The following is a 19962-nucleotide window of genomic DNA, read 5'->3' as shown; positions in this document are numbered from 1 at the left end:
ACCCTTACATGGAGCTGCTGTACCCTTACATGGAGCTGCTGTACCCTTACATGGAGCTGCTGTACCCTTACATGGAGTCCCCAGACGGTCGCTATCGCTATCGTCATACATGTATATGCTGCAACGTTGTGTTCGTGGACACATTGGTACACTGTACAAAGGATGGCATCAACGAGTACATGCATACCTCACGTATTCAGTGTAACAGGAAACACGTATAGTACCTTCAAAGTCACTTTTGCCACACATACATGTACTGTAGCAACAACAGCACGACAGGTTGCTTACCATGTACAAACACGTGATCTGAGGTTTATCCTGTTGTTGGATGTCAAGCATCTTCTGGAGAGCAACCTTGAAAATCACCAGAAAACAAGGAAAGCAAGCACAAATTGACAGTCTTGTATTGACCCGCAGCTAAGCCACCGGCGACCTGGGGAGACTTTGTGTGGGGAAATAATGATTGCCACCAACAATCCCACTACTCACACTAGCCAGTCATTGACCAATGAAAGAGCATTGGCAGCTGCTGGTCAATGACGTAATCCCGATTGTTAGGTGGTGTCCAATGTCCCGTGTATCAGCGGACGCCGAACTATCATCTACATTCTCTCCTTTTAGTTTTAGCCCTCTTGAGCCAAAAACGTTCTCCGTTGGTTATAAACCTGACAGCCACATAACCCCACAAGCACCTTTGGTACATACACTGTACATCATGTACATGGACAGTGAAACCTGTCAATGCGACCACTCGGATAAGGCGACCACCTGTCAAAGAAGACCACTGCATCCAGGACCCAAGGATGCTATTTCCAGCCAAATCACCCTGGATAAGGAGACCACCTGGTAACAGAGACCGTGTTTTGAAGGTCCTTTGAGCGTCGTCTTAGACAGGTTTCACTGTACGATGCCAACGTAGTGATCGGCTGCCACTAATGACATACGGCAGCGACTGACATGCTACTCAAGGATAAAGTCTCCAGACGCTGTAGTTGCTCTAAAACTACATGTACACGGCGACCGCATGTCTCTGGCTGAGATCTGTGTAGGGTTCACTGACTTGTCAGTTTGAGCACTCTGGAAAAGTACATTGTACGTTCGGGTCTGCTTTAAAATCTTACTTTGAAAAACCCCACATGTGCATTGCTATCAGGTTCTCCATGATTTTCTCTGCGCTGCACTGAGGAGTCCACACGGAAGAAAAAGTTCTGTCAGCATTTTAATATGCTGACAGAACTATGGCATACCGCTATATTATGTAACAAAGAGCCACAGAGAAGAAATCTTCTAGTTTACTTCTCCACAGGTTCCGCCATTGAAGCCTTGTGTGATGCATAAAACGTTATGTGCCCCCTTCCCCTCTAATGTTTGTATTTACGTTTTGTGAACAGAGGCAGGACATGTAGCTGTCCTGGTCGTGAAAGGAATAATGACCCACAGTTTGAACCCACAACCATTTTCTTGGAACGTACAATACTATCCCTACTACGCAACGCAGAGCTGGTGATCCCAAAGCAAGGAAAGGTGTAGAAAAGTTTACTGCGCAAATCCTGTCTCTCTCTCTCTCTCTCTCTCTCTCTCTCTCTTTCCTCTCTCTCTTTCTCTCTCTCTTTCTCTTCTCTCTCTCTCTCTCTCTCTCTTCTCTCTCTCTCTCTCTCTCTCTCTCTCTCTCTCTCTCTCTCTCTCTCTCTCTCTCTCTCTCTCCTCTCTCTCTCTCTCTCTCTCTCTCTCTCTCTCTCTCTCTCTCTCTCTCTCTCTCTCTCTCTCTCTCTCTCTCTCTCTCTCTCTCTCTCTCTCTCTCTCTCTCTCTCTCTCTCTCTCTCTCTCTCTCTCTCTCTCTCTCTCTCTCTCTCTCTCTCTCTCTCTCTCTCTCTCTCTCTCTCTCTCTCTCTCTCTCTCTCTCTTATTCAGCACACTGCAGTGCATGCATTAATACGTAGTTCTGGTAATGATATCAACATGGTGTGACTGCTGAACTGGGTCTGCTTTGCTGAAACAGCCTGCTTCAATTTGTTTCTGCTCTTTCCGTTCATTGATGGGGTTGCGTGCGAAGTAAAGCCATGCGTGTATCGGCACATCGTTTCTCTGTTCAAGTGAAGACTTAGTTTAGGCGAGGCACACAAGGATGTTGCTGACGTAAAGTTACTTCGCTATCGTGGACCAAGGCAGCCGCACAGGGAAAGAAATCTCGTGACGTTCACTAAACAATCCACCTATAGTTCTGATATGACTTGCTTGGTGCCCTCATCAACAGGGTGCAGCAGTGGAAAGCGCTCGATCAGGATTGCTTCCTGACTCTGAGAATACATTCCCGTGTGTCGTGCCTGCCTTCGACCGACTACAAAGTAGAAGACCGCCTGCAGCTAAGAGCTTACACCGTGAATACTAGACGAGATTACAGTTCTATTTGGAGGACACAGGTGTAGGGCTAATTGTACCCGGTGAAGCTAAAAGCGTTGATATTTCCCATTGTCATTGCATGGCACATTTAGTGGTATCTTTGTGCTTTTGCAACTTCCGAGAGTACTTCCCATGTGTTTGAGATTCAGCGGATTTCGAGAGTGCATGGTTTGCTGTGGTTGTTATGAAAACACGTCGCTTTAACAGGAGCCCGATCAACCCGGGTCATGTGGAGAAACAATTGTATGCTCTTGAGTGAGTTGCCTTGAGCAAACTCTAAGTTCTCTCACAGCCAGTTCAACACGAGCTGGTTTTACCAACAGAAATGCTTCTCAACAGTATCATTACATGATTGTATTGTACTTCACGCCCGTAACAGAACATCAAAAGGCCTAGGGTTACTGAATGTACATGTACATACATTGCACTACAGGAAATAAGCAGAGTCCCCCATCGAACGGAGAGTGCGTTAAGAGACCCTTCCAGGAAACTCTCTCCGATAAGTATTATTATTATTATTATTATTATTTGAGGGATTCCCCAAAGGCCGAAGCCTAAATCAAGGGGGTCTCCGAGAATAAATATACGTGTACAATGCGTGTGCAATAGGGTGCAATTCTTAAAAGAAAGAAAATATTACGATAAAAAAAGATTAATGTGAAGAGGTTAAATAAGAAGTCTGAGTAGAAGCAAGCGAAAAGGGTACTGGTAAAGAAGTATCCATTTACCTTTGGAGAATCCTTCAAATAAAGTCGAAATGAAATGAATGAAAGAGATCGTGAGGTGGAGCCCGTGTACACCGTAGGGAGAGAGGTGTCCCAGAGCGTGAAACTCAGAGTCGTACTTCGAAGTAAGTATAATATTCTTCCTTCCATACTGTGTGTTCTACAGGAAATATACCTGTGCGGTACATGTACAGAGTAGCACAGTGTAGCGTGCTTTGAAGTATGTAGTGTGGACATTGTTATGAAATGATCATGCCACTACATGCCACTACTGTAGGCCAGAGTGACCGGCAAGCAGTAGCCGGGGAGTAGTAGCCGGGGAGTAGTAGCCGGGGAGTAGTACAAAAACAAGAAAGCAAAACAGAAATGCTATGGTACTACTCCCTACCGGTAGTGGTAGGTCATGTCGAGGAACGTCACGTGATTGAAAACCATCAGCTTGCAGATGCCATGTAGTCGTATCCAGTGCCTAGTTCATTGTTGCAGGAGTAACGCGTAATTCAGCCATCGGATTACCATTGAATCCAACATTAACACCTCCAGCGGCCTGGTGACATCACGACATGGACACCGCTTCAGGTTCTGGCGAAAAGGTGAAGTGGCGTCAACGTTTTGAAAAGGGATGGTCGCGTTGTGTTGATGATGATGGTAGGCACACGGGTGTGATCATCAGTTGCCGGCTACCAGCTTACAGCTTGGAGTACATGTACATGTATAGCCAGAGTGATACTGCAGCATTGGCGTGCCTGATGTCCTACCTTGGGATGACTGCATGTGGCCAGGCACGGTATAATGGATGACTGCATGTGGCCAGGCACGGTATAATGTTGTTCTTGTGTTGTATAATTTAAAACGTGGCACTAGTAATCTACACAACCATAAGCCTAGGTGTTGCACACTATACAAAACGGGTTTATTCAAACAATACGACATGGAAAGAAGGAAGAACACCAAAGATACAAGGTCAAGGGATGAAACTCGGCGATGAAATCAAAATGACAATGTTTCATACTACCTAGTACGAGATATTGATAGTACCATACGCAGTGCTGTATACAGTTCTGTGTTTTTCACGGCATACTGTGCGCTAGTATCGATGCTTGGTGGTAACAGCAGCCGGGTGCACTGTACAGAATTCTTCCCGTCATGACGGGTATGTGCAATGCAGTATTCATTGCCATTTTGCGACTAATACTGGGGCAGATATATTCGACACAATACTACTACTGTCTTGTAAAGGTGTTCGCAGTACCATCACTAATCACTCTATCGTGTTGTCACTTTTAATAATTCTACACACGCTAAGGTTAGCTTGGACGCTCTGTCAACGTCACACTACCCTTAAAGGCGTCGTTCGCACACCGGTAGGCAGCTCGCTACACGCCTATCTTGTTGAGCGCGCTGTACTAAGCACCTAGCCCCTACTGCCTTGCAGCAACACCGCTGTTGGCGCTAAGTGGCGCTGTGCTGCCAACGATTTGTAGATATAGTAGAAACATGAATGTTTGAAGCACAGTACATAGTTATTAATCTATGACTTGAATGTGACATGTGACGGTGGCCGATGTTGGGACAAACCAGCACCATTCTCCATGCTTGGTGAAGTCTTGTATCAACAACGGGGCCAGCCTGGAACTGGAGCAGCGGGGGCTGTGGACACTACGACGTGTTGACGGAATACAGTCATGTAGAGAGCGGCAGGCCAGCGCCGACGCATCACGTTCAGGCCCGTCGCAAGTAGATATGCAACGAGGCAAGTACAGTATGAGTAAGGGAAGCAAGGTGGAAGCCGCCGCTCACCCGATCTCGTGCTCCACATTTTGATCACACAGGACTAGAGCAGCACGCATACCATCTGTACGACATGCTCTGATATCAGTGTGGGAGAGTGTGTGGCATTATTGCGAGGCTGGAATACTACCTCCCTAGTTGTACGCTGCCCAGATTGTAGGCAGCTGAAAAGACTCCACGGGAACGACTACAAAATCCGCTGCACCCAGGCTGAACACGTATGTTTGCATCTTCCCCACCGAGCGACTCTGCCGAAGCGGTTTACCGCATTTAGAAGAAGAGGAAGAAAAGATACTTGCCAGGAACGCAGAAAGGTTAACTGTCTTGTCACTGTCACTAACAATAGTTTGGATAATTAATTTGGTCAATTAGGACTGGCTTGGAATTCATTCTAGGCCGTACTTTAGCGCTAAACCTTTAGCATTGCCTACCCTCAGGGCAGCTGTCATTGCGAGTTTGCTCTCGCCAAAACAGATCTAAAGTTATCATGATAATGCAGCGTAGATGGCCATCCTGCTACTGCTAAGTACAATGCAGTACGAGTATTAGTGTTTATGAGGACTGTGCGTGTTGGAAAGAAAACTAGGTACATCTACTCCTCAAGTCCAATTCCGAGTCTTCATGTTGTCGGGTGAGGACTAGCAGGCCTTGCAAGACCGCTGTGCTGAATTGCCGCGGGGGTTCCGAAGGTGGAGGCGATTATAGGTATGGATGTAACCACTATGCTCTTGCTGGGTGTCATCATCTGTGTGGCATTGTGTTTAATCAGTGCCGAGGGGAGAATGGTGATGACAAACTCACGACGAGCAGATCGAGATGTTGTAACTGATCAACGGCATCATCATCACCAGGATGAAGTGCGCTTTGACGGAGCAATCGAACACACATTGGCAGCTCACATCCTGGCGTTCCTTCAGCTGACCAAGAAGCCGTACGTCGCTCCACATCAACGCCACCAACGCAAACTACTCAAAGCCCTCCGGAGAGAGGATATAGTCGTGGTTGATCAGACCTCGGACGGATTTAGAGCATTGCTTGACCTTATCCGTATCGATTATGTTGCCGCTACGTATGAAGACCTTACAAACGGAAATGTGAAGCTAAACACATGCCAGTTGCTTCTTGTCGCGGATGGAATTTCCAGCGCCGCCTGGAGCAGGCACAAGTTTGGAAAGCGCCTGCGAAGAGTGTTACGTTCATTTACATCCAAGGGCGGTACGCTGGTGGGAACTGGCGGCGCTAGCGTACTCTACACACCTGGGAAAGTGTTCAGTGGCCGGCTGGAAGAGAAGAGATTGGTCAACGCCGACGATCTAGAATGGACACCAGAACTCGTGCAGGAGCCATCTGTAGCTGACGGCGACACTGACATCCACAGAAACAGCAGCCGCAGCAGCAGCAGCAGCAGCACAAGCTACAACAGCAATGAATCTAACATTAGAGAGACATCACCACCACCAGTACCACCATCAGAACGATATGCAATGTGTGCGTGCCAGAGTATCAGTACTCATGGCAGTCTGTCACGAATATCTGATTCAATTTTCGTCAGTGGACTCAGGAGCAGAAGTCAGCAAAGCAACTCGGAATGGCTTTTTCCTCGGAGTCATTTTGTCCGAGAAGGACGGAAGCGAGCCAGAAAGACCCACGTTATCATGCATTCAGGAGACAGTAACCGCCGGAAGCTGTTACTCATGTGTTTCAACAGACACTCCAGAACAGAGCTAAACAGATCTGGCCAGGCGTTCTATTTCACGGGCCCCATCTTACAAACGCACCAGCTCCGCAGTGGCGAAGCTCCTGTAATACCGAAGCGAAGCATTGAATTCAGAGAGATTGGAGAGCGATTGATCAAGCACGTACGTAAAATCAGTGCGGCTGGCCAGCGGGCCAGTAAGGATATGGCCCAGCAGATTCTCTTGCAGGAATATAGCGTGAGCTCGTTGCGACGTGCAGCTCTCTCCATTGAACTCCTGTTCCGCATTCTTCTCCAGCACTTCCTACCGAAGGACGTGTGTAGGGAAGTACGCGGCAGTAATGCACAGCAGTGCAGGATAACACCACAACTGATCGCCAACACGTAACAGAGTGTACTCGTAGTCCGAAGTAAGGCTGGCATTTCCTCGGACCTTCCCAGCAGAGCTGTGCTATGCGCTGCATCACGCGCCAATTATAACTATGTAATTACTCGGAGGATGTACCCAGTGTGCTGACAGTGCTCAACACCGCGGAGGTTATTATTGATTATTACGTTATTTTACGTATATGAATCTTTTTCTGGTATTGCAACTGTCTTTGTTCAGTCCACTCATCAAACCCAAGTTGATAGGACAATTCTACTACAATACCCCTCGCAATCCACTACTAGCTCTCTGCAGACTAGCAGTGACCTGGTTCAACAACCGTATCAGTGGCTTATTGCTAGCTTAGATAAACATTGTTATGACCGTCTGGCAATAGTGTGACTACCCTAGGAGAGAGTCTAGTACTGAGAAACACGATGATATGACCTTGAACACACTGGATCACAGTCCTTGAGTTACATTCTGGCATTTGAGCATATCATTATCAAATCTCCCATTTTCGTGTATCGAAGTGCTGAGGCATCGATGGAGTTTCTATTCACTATGCATCCAAATTACCTATTGTCTTTTACTCAAAAACCCTACTGTAATACTGTACGATCTTAACACTACGGGTTTGGGTCCCGCAACTAGGCATACATGTATGCGAATGATGCCGGCAGAAAAATTGGCAGAATTCGGCACTTTTTCTGGTACGTTTCATGCATGTTTGGTATGTGGAGAAAGAAATGGAGCAGAATTCGAGGAATTGCTCGCAATAAGGTTTGTATGGTTCTGCCAATTTCACTGCTTTTCGAGCAGAATCTGCCACCTTTTCGAGCATTATCCGCACACCCCTACCCGCAACTGAAACACTCAACACGGTCTCTTCGCTGCATAGACCTACGTCACTACAATGTGTTCACCAGATCTTCTAGTTTACTGTTTTCACCTTGATAATGAGCTATGGTTGTGAATACATTTACTGTGACGTATGCAGTGAAGAAACCGTGTTGCGTGTTTGTGATAAAGGAGCCCTGATGTGTAAATGACTGCAATGGCATCTGCCCGTACTTCAGAAACGTTTTACACAGGTTTTCTGGGATGAAAAGCAGTCAAAGATCGAACACTACGGTCCGTGAAGGTGGTACAGTATTTGGAACAGGGGACAGATCATTCTTCATACACAGACCTACATTTTGTGCGAAGTGACCGTTTCCTTAGCTAATGTACCCACCATGCCTCACCAAACACGGCCATACTGGACACAACGAAATATAAGAACAGGAATGGAACCTCAGGAACACCTCTGGTCGGTTGAGTTGCTCCCAGCACATCGGCATACCGTCCCTACATCCTTTATGTTTTGTCCTTTTTTTACTACCATACTTGTACCTTGCATGCTCTCTCTCATGCAGCACACGATAGAGTTGGATTCAGAGACATCATTCACAATTCTCTCGCTGATTAATGCCTCTACGATCACCTTGTGATTATGAGTTATACATACATACATACATACATACTCAATCTGCGGACAGCATGCTGTTTCGTTCTTTTTGAACTCATCAGCGCAGCACAGAGAAAATGGGGCCGAACCTGATAGCAATGGAAATAAAATTTCCAATCAGGCCCGAACGTACCTTGCCAGAGTGCTCAAACTGACAAGTCAGTGAGCTCTGCATAACGCAAACAGCAAAGGCACTACCCCACGCAAGAGTGCTCAACTGCTACAAGAGCAGGAGCGAAATACTCAATCTGCGGACAGCATGCTGTTTCGTTCTTTTTGAACTCATCAGCGCAGCACAGAGAAAATGGGGCCGAACCTGATAGCAATGGAAATAAAAATTTCCAATCAGGCCCGAACGTACATACATACATACATACATACTTGTGCCTACCAGCATCATCTGTGTTCCCAGCACATGTGCATAGAAAACCAGCAGCTGATCTTAAAGTTAAGATTCTGCATGAGTACATGTACATGACATGGTAACAGGTAAGCAGCAAAGTGCGGTACACAGTACATAGTGGTACACAGGCCACCAGACAAGTAGGTAGAGTATAGTACTGAGCAGGACTGCGGAACCTACTGTCACGGCCACGCTCAGCAGCTAGCCATCTCTAGCCATCACCAAGTCTTGACGCTAATGATTCTCAGTACACTTCACACGTACATGGTTCAGTAGTTCTCGTGGAGTGTTGCTAGCATATTAGTTATTACCATGTACAGCCAGCTGCTGGTCAAGATCTACAATTCCTGTGATGGATATTGAATGATGGTTGTGCACCTGTGAGGTGTGCACACCCCTACAATCATGGAGGATGATCTGATCATGTACTGTAATAGTACCAGTAGTCTCTGAATGGCATGTGGTGGCCACTGAGCACGAGTTCACCAGTTCATGGTGACTGTACAGTACAGGAAGTTTCTTGCGATCATACAACAAACTTCTTTCTCCAGTGAAAAGCAGCACAGGTTCGCTTGCAGCATCAGGAAGTACAAGTTGTACAACCGGAACATGGCCTTCAGCATACTGCTCCCCCCCCCCCCCACCCAACAATCACAGAGTGCTGGACATGTATGAATGCACATTCCCAGACTGAGACAGCACCCATACTGCAAGTTAGTACATTTACAAGGAATACTGCATACACCAGCAAGTTGTTCAGTTCACAAAACACCCGTACAAGAGGCTCAAGGAGTTCATTCCTAAAACAGAAAGACAAAGAGAACACCACGCAATGCAACTGCCAGCAGGCACATCCCTTGGACTTGAGAGATGGCAAGTTATACACCTGGCAATCCTAAACGTTCTGGACACACAACAACACTACAAACACATGTACAGTAAAACCTGGTTTAGGCGACCACCCATCGGTGCAAGCAAAATCGGTCGTTAAAGCCAGGTGGTCTTCAGAACAAGGTCCCACGGTGTCTGTATAGAACTGTCGGTGCATGGAAAAACGGTCGTTAAGAGCAGGTGGTCGCTAAACCCAGAGGTCGTTTACACCAGGTTTTACTGTAGTACATAACCCCATTGGGGTGGGCGTTACGCACTCTTGGCACTACTTATAGGACTTTTTGGGATATAACATGATGTAGAGCAGACCTGCTCTTTCCTGATCAATCTGCATCATACCGAACTTTTTCCTATTGTATGGTCAATTGTGAAGTTCGATGATTGCAGAGTGGATCGGGAGAGCAGGTCTGATCTTCACCACTTAAACCTCTGTCTTTCAACATGTATGTATGAAGCTGCAGGAAGTGTCGCCACTAGTATTCGCACTGAGTCAAGTACATGTAGTCAGGAAAGATATCCACATTCGTGTGCAAGATACACACAGTACATGGTACATAGCAGTGTGTGCCAGACGATAATAATTATAGTTTAGTTAAGTCACTGGCACTAGCATACCACCAATGTCCAGTACCTGGCACCACTAGTATTGCCAGGAGCCATAGTATCATGTACATGTGCCATGCGAGGTTAGAATCATCTGCTCAACCATGCAGAGAGCCAACTCCATCACAGGCTTTGATAGCTGCTGACTGTCGACATAGCACAGGTTACATAGCTTGCAGCCAAAGCGGCTGGAGGACATGGCGACATTGTACCACCACCACCACCAACACCACTGAGACATTACATACATGTACATGTAGCTGTATCTGCTTGATGAATCTATTTCTTCGCACTCTAGTAAACAGCTTTGCAGTTTGTGTTTTTTGTGCCTACAATAGGGGTCATATGGTGCGGGGAATGCATAGCTTGTAAAACAATAGCATCATCATGGTATTGTCACCAAAGCAGAATCCTTCAAATATTGAATATTTTCACTGCTCGCATTACAGACTGTCAAATCAGCTTGTCCACACTCGCAATATACCGCCATTACAGTGACGGCGGAACACCGGACACACCATCGATGTTTAAACAAAATCACTAGCTAGCACTAGCCAGCACTAGCTTGCTGAATGATCTCGTGAGTCGAGTTTGCGCCCTGCACCTGTTCACATGCCAGTAATAATTCACCAAACTCGCGGCAACAACACCGCTCATGCAAAAGCAGCAGCTACAAGTCAGCACAGTGTCTGACCCTTATCAGCAGTAGTAAGCGCATTTACACCCCCCCCCCCCCCACCACACACACACGCACACATCCTCGAATGCAAGTTTGCACCCCCCCCCCCCCCCCACACACAAACACCATACCAGACACACAATAGCGTCAGTGCTACAGTCACACATGCAATGACAATAGCACACGCATAAGTGAGAAAGGATTAGCACAAGCCCGATCAGCAGTATTTTTTATACAAGTATGCTGGCTTTGAGCAGCAAAGCCAAGTTAGCCCACACATGTACGTGTTGGTCACGGGTTCGTCACGCGACACATGCGGTGAGACCAAAAAATTGAGATTCCCGGGCCCTCCCGCACGGAAATCGAGCAGAAGTCAATTTGTTTTCGAAACAGTTTGTATACATGATGTACTGTACTGATCGTGTGAGTAGATCTGTGACCGGGAGTCACACAAACCCAAGCTTGTACGACTCCCTGATGTACGACTCAGGATCGTCGTTGGCCAGAATACAAAAAAACAACATTTGTACGTGTAAACTGCGTACCTGTTGTCTGTAAAACAATTACCGGAAAATACTGTAAAAACAGGGTCCGCATACCATGCATACATACATGTTATCACTCTCTTACTTGTAATATTTGACCACCACAGTAACTTGTGATCTCTAAGCGGTCAAATTTCAGAATTTATTGACCGCTTTAATATTGACCTCTTACCCCAAGGGCTAGATATGCTGTTACACATACCAATACCCCCTCCCCCCTCCACACTCTATTCGATATGCTTTTACACATACCCCCCCCCCCCCCCAAACAGACAATCTATTACTCAATCTGCGGACAGAGCTGTTTTGTCCTTTGTGGACTCAAAAGCGCAGCACAGAGGAAATGAGGCAGAACCTGATGGCAATGAAAAATTAATTTTCCAAAGCCAGATTTAAACCAGGCCCGAACGTACCTTGCCAGAGTGCTTTTAAAAACACACACTCTATTAGATACTAGTACGCTGTTACACATACCAATACCCCCCCCCCCCCCCCCACTCCATTAGATACGCTGTTACAGATACCAATACCCCCCACCCCCACTCCATTAGATACGCTGTCACACATACCAATGTCGCCCCCCCCCCCCCCACTCCATTAGATACGCTGTCACACATACCAATACCCCCCCCCCCACTCCATTAGATACGCTGTCACACATACCAATGTCGCCCCCCCCCCCCTCACACCACTCCATTAGATTATGGTGATACACATACCATTATCCCCCCCCCCCCCCCACCAGACGCACGCACGCACACGCACACACACTTGTACTTGCTCACTGCCAAAACTGGTCACGTGGGTCTCCCCGGGAGAGGGGAGAGAGACTCAAAAGGAATCTTGGAAAGATGACTCAATTGGGCATTGAACCACCCAACGGCCGACACCCCCTGAAATCCCCAAACTAGGGTGGACTTGAAATGATCCCACTTATGGGCTCACCACACCTCAGTAAGTGGGTGAAGACAAGGTGCAGAAAAAGGATTGACGGCATCAGGGTATCCGTCCCGGGATCCAACTGCAGGTACCCCTGCCCCCAGTGAAGGTAATACTTGGTACTAGTGTGGGTGGCTAAATCAGAGTGGATCTGATATAAGCTTCACTAGCACCATTGATTACACAAGAGTTAATCTAGCCAGAAGCAGTCCATGGTTAACAGGTATGTATACTTCAAATAGAAAGTATATGAACCCTGAAACCAACAAAGGTGGTAGGTACAACAATACACCTTCAAGCAGCCGAGCCCGTTGGCAACAGGCCCAACACTATCTGGCATAACTGTACCCACCAACCAAACTAGCTGGCACCACACACACACACACACACACACACACACACACACACACACACACACACACACACACACACACACACACACACACACACACACACACACACACACACACACACACACACACACACACACACACACACACACACACACACACACACACACACACACACACACACACACACACACACACACACACACACACACACACACACACACACACACACACACACACACACACACACACACACACACACACACACACACACACACACACACACACACACACACACACACACATTATTACCCCCCCCCCCACCACACGCAAGCACGCACACACAGACACAGATACACACACACACCCATCCTGCATATGTCTTCTATGGTCCATCACCGGGCACATGTCCATGTACTGCCAATGAGTCGAGCTCCACAGTTTGGAGCACCAAATGAATCTTGTAACACCAAGGACACCGCAGCCCAGAGCACCAAGAGCAGCACGGAGTAAGTAAGTTAGTTACCATGCACGTTGGGTACACAAGATCAACCCGGCATCCCAATCCACTGTCCGGGACCATGCTATACTGAAGGGGCAACATCACAATCATTGTGTATCCGTCAGTACCCATCCTTGACTTGTCAGTACAGTTCATCCGGGCAGGTTGGGACCGAGTACTGCCCGCAACTCCCAACATACATACTTATTGCCCGCAACTCCGAACATACATACTTACTGCATGCAAGTTCACATTTTGTTTATGCCAATCAAGAGTTTTTTGGGGGCCGCTTTTCGTTAAAAAGCCAACTTTTGCGTCTCTAGATGGGTGAGAAAGGTGCCCCGGTAGACAAACGTGGCCGGATTAGGAGAGATTTACTGTTCCAATCTTTGACCGCCCGTAGACATGTAGCTCCGATCACTAATTCCATTTAGGCAACGGTCAATACTGTTAGTTGCCCCAGTAGCACTGGAACAAATAACCTGGAGGCGTCAAAAATTGGTGGATATACTGCAAGCAGACTTAGTTTATTAGCAACACCACACTCAGCTAGTAGAAGCAGCGTGTTCATTTGCAATTAGCCGTGTGGCAAGTTCGCTGTCCAACACACTGCCAGTGTTGAGGTTTTGCTGTGCAGTGTTGAGTATTGAGCCGAGTGGGCACACCTCGGAAATTTACCCCCTCAGCTCATCACACATTCCGACTGCATGCAAAGCATCTCTCCAATCTACTAAGTTGTCCAGCATCACATTGTCCAGGTACAATACTCACAGCCTGTATTGTGCTGTCACTTAGTCTCTTAGAACAACAAAAACCACAGCAGTAGTGGCGGGCAGCAGCAACTGCTGCGGCTGCTGCTTGTGCGGCAGCCGCAGTGGCAGGGCAGCGACTGCAGTACAGAGACAGCAGTGGCAGCAGCACTAGCAGCAGGCCACTGCACCAGTTGAATAGGCTTGGAGTCTGCAGCCATGCTGCTGCTGCTGGCAAAGATAGACAGCAATGTTCACGATGCCGGTGCAAATCTTGATCACAAGACTTGCACAAGCACGGCCAAGCAAGCAAATAATGCCGCCAGTTCTTCCACTGCACATACACATACATATGTCGTGTACAGTGGATGTGCAGTGGTCCAGCCCACTCAGTCAACAGCATTGCAACGTAACGTACCGAGAGATTGGTCCAATGCCAAGGTGCTGTTGGGAACTGCTGCCTCAGGCTGGAAGTCACCGGACTCTTCGGCGATGTGTTTTCGTGCAACACTGCCCGTTGCTGCTGTTTCTGATGCTGCTTGCAATTCGACTCACAGGGCCTAGGGCTGCTCCGCTTCTTCTTATCGTTGTGGTGATTTTGCTATGGCACTGCTGCTGCTTCAAGGCATGGCTACTGCTGTTGTTGTTGTTGTTATAGATGGCTAGACTGGTGCTGATATTGCTGCTGCAATCGCTGCTGACACTGGTGTGTTTCTCGGCGGTGGTGCACGGCCAGTTGTAGGGCAGTACTGGCCTCCCGCAATGCAGAGCCAGATGCAGGTAGCCTGAGAATCTCAGCAGACACACCGTCACAGTGCCATTCTCAACTGTTAGTGCCTGCGCTGCGTCCAGCACACACAGGGGCTGCTGCATCACAACCGTGTGTTGAGCTGTGCATGGATATGCAGAGTCAGTGCGTCCAGTACCCACACGGGCTGCTGCATCACGGTCGTGTGTTGAGCTGTGCATGGATATGCAGAGTTCGTACGTCCAGTTCACACCGGGATAACAGCATGAAGCATGTTCTGAGCTATGTGTGCGTATGAATAGCACCATGTGGAAGCAAGTCTGCAGCGGAAACACAACATTCAAACCACGCACAAGTAGATAGATCAGCCCAAGCAGGATAGACAGCATGAGCCATGACTGGACAATCACTCATAACTACAGCCAAACTCGCGAATACCAACCTCGGATATAACACCAGTTTCCTTGGAGATAAGAATGCAATAACACTGAGAAGAAGGACACAGTTCAGGTTCTTGAACAACATCTCCTTAGGCCCTCTGCAGACTACGTACATAGAACATCCAGTACAAAATCACATAAAACCTAAAAGGCAACATTTTTCCAAGCCTGCATTCAGACTACACATTTTACATGCAATATACAGGCAACCTTTGACCCTACGCTATTGCGCAATGGACCTGGGATGTGTGAAAGCAGCCGGCAGTCGTACCCGGGTTCAAAGTCTGTACGTTTGTACAACTACCTGGTGAGAAAGTACGATAAATGCAGGAAAGTTGCCTTGTACAAGGGTTCGCACCCTGCCTGAAACGATTAGGCAGCTTTTTAGGCTTCCCACCAGATTATTGTTGTTGTCTTGGAAACTTCTATGTAAATGTGACTTATAGGCTGTTTTGTACCTAGTCTGAAGAGGGCCTAAGCTTCACTAGTACACTTTGAAGCCTTATGGTCAGGTGAAATACAGGTTGAAGTCAAATGAACATGGACAGCAGATTAAATTCACACTTAGGTTGTCAGGTAGATCGTCAACAACTCGTTAGTTATGTCCATTAGTTGTCTGGGTTTTTCCCCACCACACTTCACGCTTGTTAGGTCTCCTCACACGTGCACCTTTCCTCCATGTCTGTCTATGTCCCTAGTGAAACGTTCGAGATGTTGTTCAAGAGCCCGGAGTGTGTCCTTCTTCTCAGTGATATACAACAACTCGTGATTTACAACGCTATCTTCAGACAAAGTAATCACTCGAGGGCATACGTTTAACCTCGCCAATAGCAACACTTCTCTAATGGCTGATCGACGGTCATTATCCGCAAGGTTGACTGTACACATAGAGTAAAACCTGTCTAAGGCGACCACTCAAAGGACGAGAAAAAGTGGTCGCCGTGGCCAGGTGGTCTTCTTATCCAGGTTCAGTGGGTCACGTGACCATATCCACGTCATAATACATTTGATACTCTATTTGATCAGTGTATCACACTGCACACACGGTGACCTATGCTACTCCAGCACGACTCATGTGCCTGGGGTCCTGAGAGCTGTCAAGTGTCGTGCATGCACCATGTACATACATGGTATAATTATGCATGCTGTCAATCTAACAATATGTATGTACATACATGTACATTACATCTACACAGTTCCTGCACTGATGTGTAGATCTACCATGCACGGTGCACCATGCAATGTGTACATTTACACGTACTAGCAGGGTGCAACACGGTCGCGGGTGGGTGGTCGTCGGTGGCGTTGAGCGGGTGGTTGCCTAATCCGAGCTGTTCGAATGTGAATGCGTCCGTGACAAGGAAAAGTGGTCGCCATATCCGGGTGGTCGCCATTCCAGGTTTTACCAAGAGTATATAACCCCCCAAGAGTGTGCAACTCTGCATATGGGGTCTCCGACGGCGAAAACTCACATCACGTGTCTCAGGCAAGTTCGTACTACGTACAAACGGAGGATAGCGTGCGCGCAATCCGATTATCTGCCATGATCATGCTGGGGATTTGCAGACGTGCGCAGTGAGTTTCTGTCAGAGAGTGCATTTTGTATTACTCCGCTGTTCGCTAAAAAACGGGCTGGAAGCGTACAACTGCGACACTGCACCACGTGATGTGAGTTTTCGCCGTCGGCGTACCCCATAGAAAGGGTATCAGGAGTTGCACACTCTTCGGGAGGGGGGGGGGGGGGGGGGTATATACTCTTGATTTTACTGTAGCTATACTTAGCTGTACATAGCTGCGCATAGCTGTACAGGGGCGTGGGAAGGTAATCTAGGGTTGTACGGTCAGCCATCTGAGATACAGTTTACTTGGGAAAGGGTGACTCCGAGGAAAATTTCGAAATTTAGAGTCCAAATCAGTGCTTTGGATTGATTTACGGAGTACCGGGGACAAAAGGTGGTACGGTCAATACCATAGTGACCGTAGCGTGTCTGACACCCCTGCTGCCATACATACCTCTGCATTGCAAAATTAAATTTTTTTTGCACTAGAACAAGTGGCAGCAACACCACTACAGCTCATTCCCCAACAATTGATATCGAGCCCTTTTTTCCCTTTTCAAATGCGATTTCGGCCGGATCAGGCTCAAGAACCAAATTCTAATTTGACCAGAAATATGATTCGGACGGTCATATCTGGACAAGTATCAATGCCAAATTCGGCCGAGACGCTCATAACCCAGCCAACAAGAACTAAATGGGTGAGGACAAGGTGCAGAAAAAGGATTGACGACAGCAGGGCACTAGTACCCGTCCCGGGATCCAACAGCAGTTACCCCTGCCCCCAGTGAAGGTAATACTTGCTACTAGTGTGGGTGGCTAAATCAGAGTGGATCTGATATAAGCTTCACTAACACCATTGATTACACAAGAGTTAATCTAGCCAGAAGCAGTCTATGGTTAACAGGTATATATACTTCAAATAGAAAGTATATGAACCCTGGAACCAGCAAAGGTGGCAGGTGCAACATTACACCTTCAAGCAGCCGAGCCCGTTGGCAACACACACACACACACACACACGCACGCACGCACGCACGCACACACCCACGCACGCTCACACACACACACACACACACACACACACACACACACACACACACACGCACGCACACACACAACCACGCATGCTCACACACACACACACACACACACACACACACACACACACACACATACACACACACATACACACAGACAAACAGACAGACACACACACACACAGAACAACTCACCAGCCAGTTGATCTCTAGTCCAGAACGGCACGGTGTAGTTCATGATCACGGCCAGCACTGGCAGCATGGCAAACACGCCGCACAGACCCTCCGAGCTGACCTTCCACGGCGGTCCGCGCAGCCAGCCACACGGCACTATCTTCTGATCCACCAGCGTGTGGCGGGCGTTGAACAGAGCCTCCATGCCCAGCGGTAGATACGAGCTGATCAGCATCCCGCCGGACACAACACCCGACACGTGCTCCCAGTACAGAGACACGCACACAGCCGGCCATATGCAAAAGTTCGCTGCCATGGTGACGGTGCCCAGCAGCATGTTGAACACGAGCATGTGCAGCAGGTAGGCGAGAACGCTGAGGGCCGTGGGAGGGTGGCGGGTGATCATCGGCTCCTCCGACCACTTGGCCGTGTCCGGGTAAACAAGTACATCTACGCAGATGCAGAATAGGACTATCGGCAGTATGGACAGAGTGGCCAGGAACGACATGCACAGCAGCGCCAGCTCGGGCGCTATGGCGTTCAGTAGCCGTGGCAACAGGTACACGCGCCACGCCAGCTCGACGAACGCCGCCTCGGCAACGGGAAAAATAAACTGCAGAACCCTGTGCAGAGAAATGCGGCCATTGACCACAGGGGTATCGCCGTCATCACGGTCATCATCTTTAAGGCTCCCGTGCTTTCCATTCGTTTTTTGTACGGGCTTATCAGCAGTAGCAGCAGTGCTGTTGCGGTTGGCAGGGTAGGTGCGAATGGGCAACGACTGTGGTTGATACTGCCGGCCCCATCGCAGTAGGATGGCTAAACAGTAGGAGCCCACTGCCATCACCAGTACGGACAACGCACCCAGCAGCGAGTACAGACATGTCAGAAACCAATCACTTGGCACAATTGCTACTCGGACGATTCCGAAAAAGTAGCCGCCCGCGCCGTGCATCAGCAAAGAGAAGAACAGCGTCCACACCGCCGGGGACATTCGGGCGAATCGCTGTACGGCGCTGGACATTGAGCCTGCCCCACACAGCCACAGCACTGGCGTTATCGGCATAACCAGCAGGCTGACTACGAGCTGGATTGTGACGATGGTCACTGCGTCTTTATCCATATCACCGCTACGAGAGGCTCCGTGGACCATCGTCACTTACTCACAACCGTGAAAGTGATAGCAAGGAAAGAGTAGTTTTAGTTGTTCCCGCTGCTCTTCTGCAAGGCGGAATCTCTAGATAAATATTACAGAATATTGTCACGAATAGATCTTACGTCTTCTCCGAAAGTTAGAATTTGTTCTAAACACGAGAGGCAAGAGTTCCCTCATTGCTCCAGGCTAGTACTAGCGATCAGCAAACGCCAATTATTTCCTACGGAAGTGAGATACTGAGTAGCCGTGCAGAAACAGCTCGGAAGGAGGCCGAAATAGCGGGATCTGCCACACACTTGACAGGAAGTGAAAATGGACGTTTTATTTTAGCTGCAAGAGGTTTCGAGTTTTTCAAGTTTTTGCACAGCGTGCATGGTGCATGCATGCAACGCAACGCACATTTATCTCTCCACACTGTACTGGTAGTGGTAGTACAGTACAATCATCTACGTGTAGTACTAGTACTACTAGTACTGGGGCCCGTGTAGTGGGGGAGTAGATCTACTGGGTAGCATGCACTGCATGTGCATGCAGCCTACCTACGCTGCACTGACAGTGACCTGGTGACACACTCACTGACTCAGCAAGTAAAGCTACAGTCTACTCTAGATTGCCAGTACAGGTCAGTACTGTACAATCAGGTACATGGATAAACCTTGTTTTGCTGAAACATGCTGTTTAACACATGCTGTCAACCA

The 19962-nt window shown here is 48.0% G+C and overlaps 1 protein-coding gene across 1 annotated transcript; it reads right to left on the bottom strand.

Annotated features, from left to right (window-relative positions):
* Nucleotides 1-13669: 13669 nt before the first annotated feature.
* On the bottom strand, nucleotides 13670-19598 carry LOC135825741 (uncharacterized). The gene is made up of 2 exons (XM_065338361.1): nucleotides 18130-19598; nucleotides 13670-15218 (listed from the first exon to the last, which is right to left on the bottom strand). The coding sequence occupies exons 1-2, from the start codon at nucleotides 19259-19261 to the stop codon at nucleotides 15181-15183; spliced, it is 1170 nt and encodes a 389-aa protein (XP_065194433.1). The 5' UTR covers nucleotides 19262-19598; the 3' UTR covers nucleotides 13670-15180.
* Nucleotides 19599-19962: the final 364 nt, after the last annotated feature.

The sequence above is a fragment of the Sycon ciliatum genome, chromosome 10, assembly GCF_964019385.1.
Source record: "Sycon ciliatum chromosome 10, ocSycCili1.1, whole genome shotgun sequence".
Taxonomy (NCBI): domain Eukaryota; kingdom Metazoa; phylum Porifera; class Calcarea; order Leucosolenida; family Sycettidae; genus Sycon; species Sycon ciliatum.
This window is presented reverse-complemented; position numbering and strand designations above follow the sequence as displayed.

Excerpts from the sequence above, each read along its gene's own strand:
- LOC135825741 (XM_065338361.1), bottom strand. The coding sequence starts at position 19,261 with ATGGTCCACGGAGCCTCTCGTAGCGGTGATATGGATAAAGACGCAGTG. Across the intron at positions 15,219-18,129 it reads GACTAGAGATCAACTGGCTG|ACTTGCTTCCACATGGTGCT; the intron begins GTGAGTTGTTCT and ends TTTCCGCTGCAG.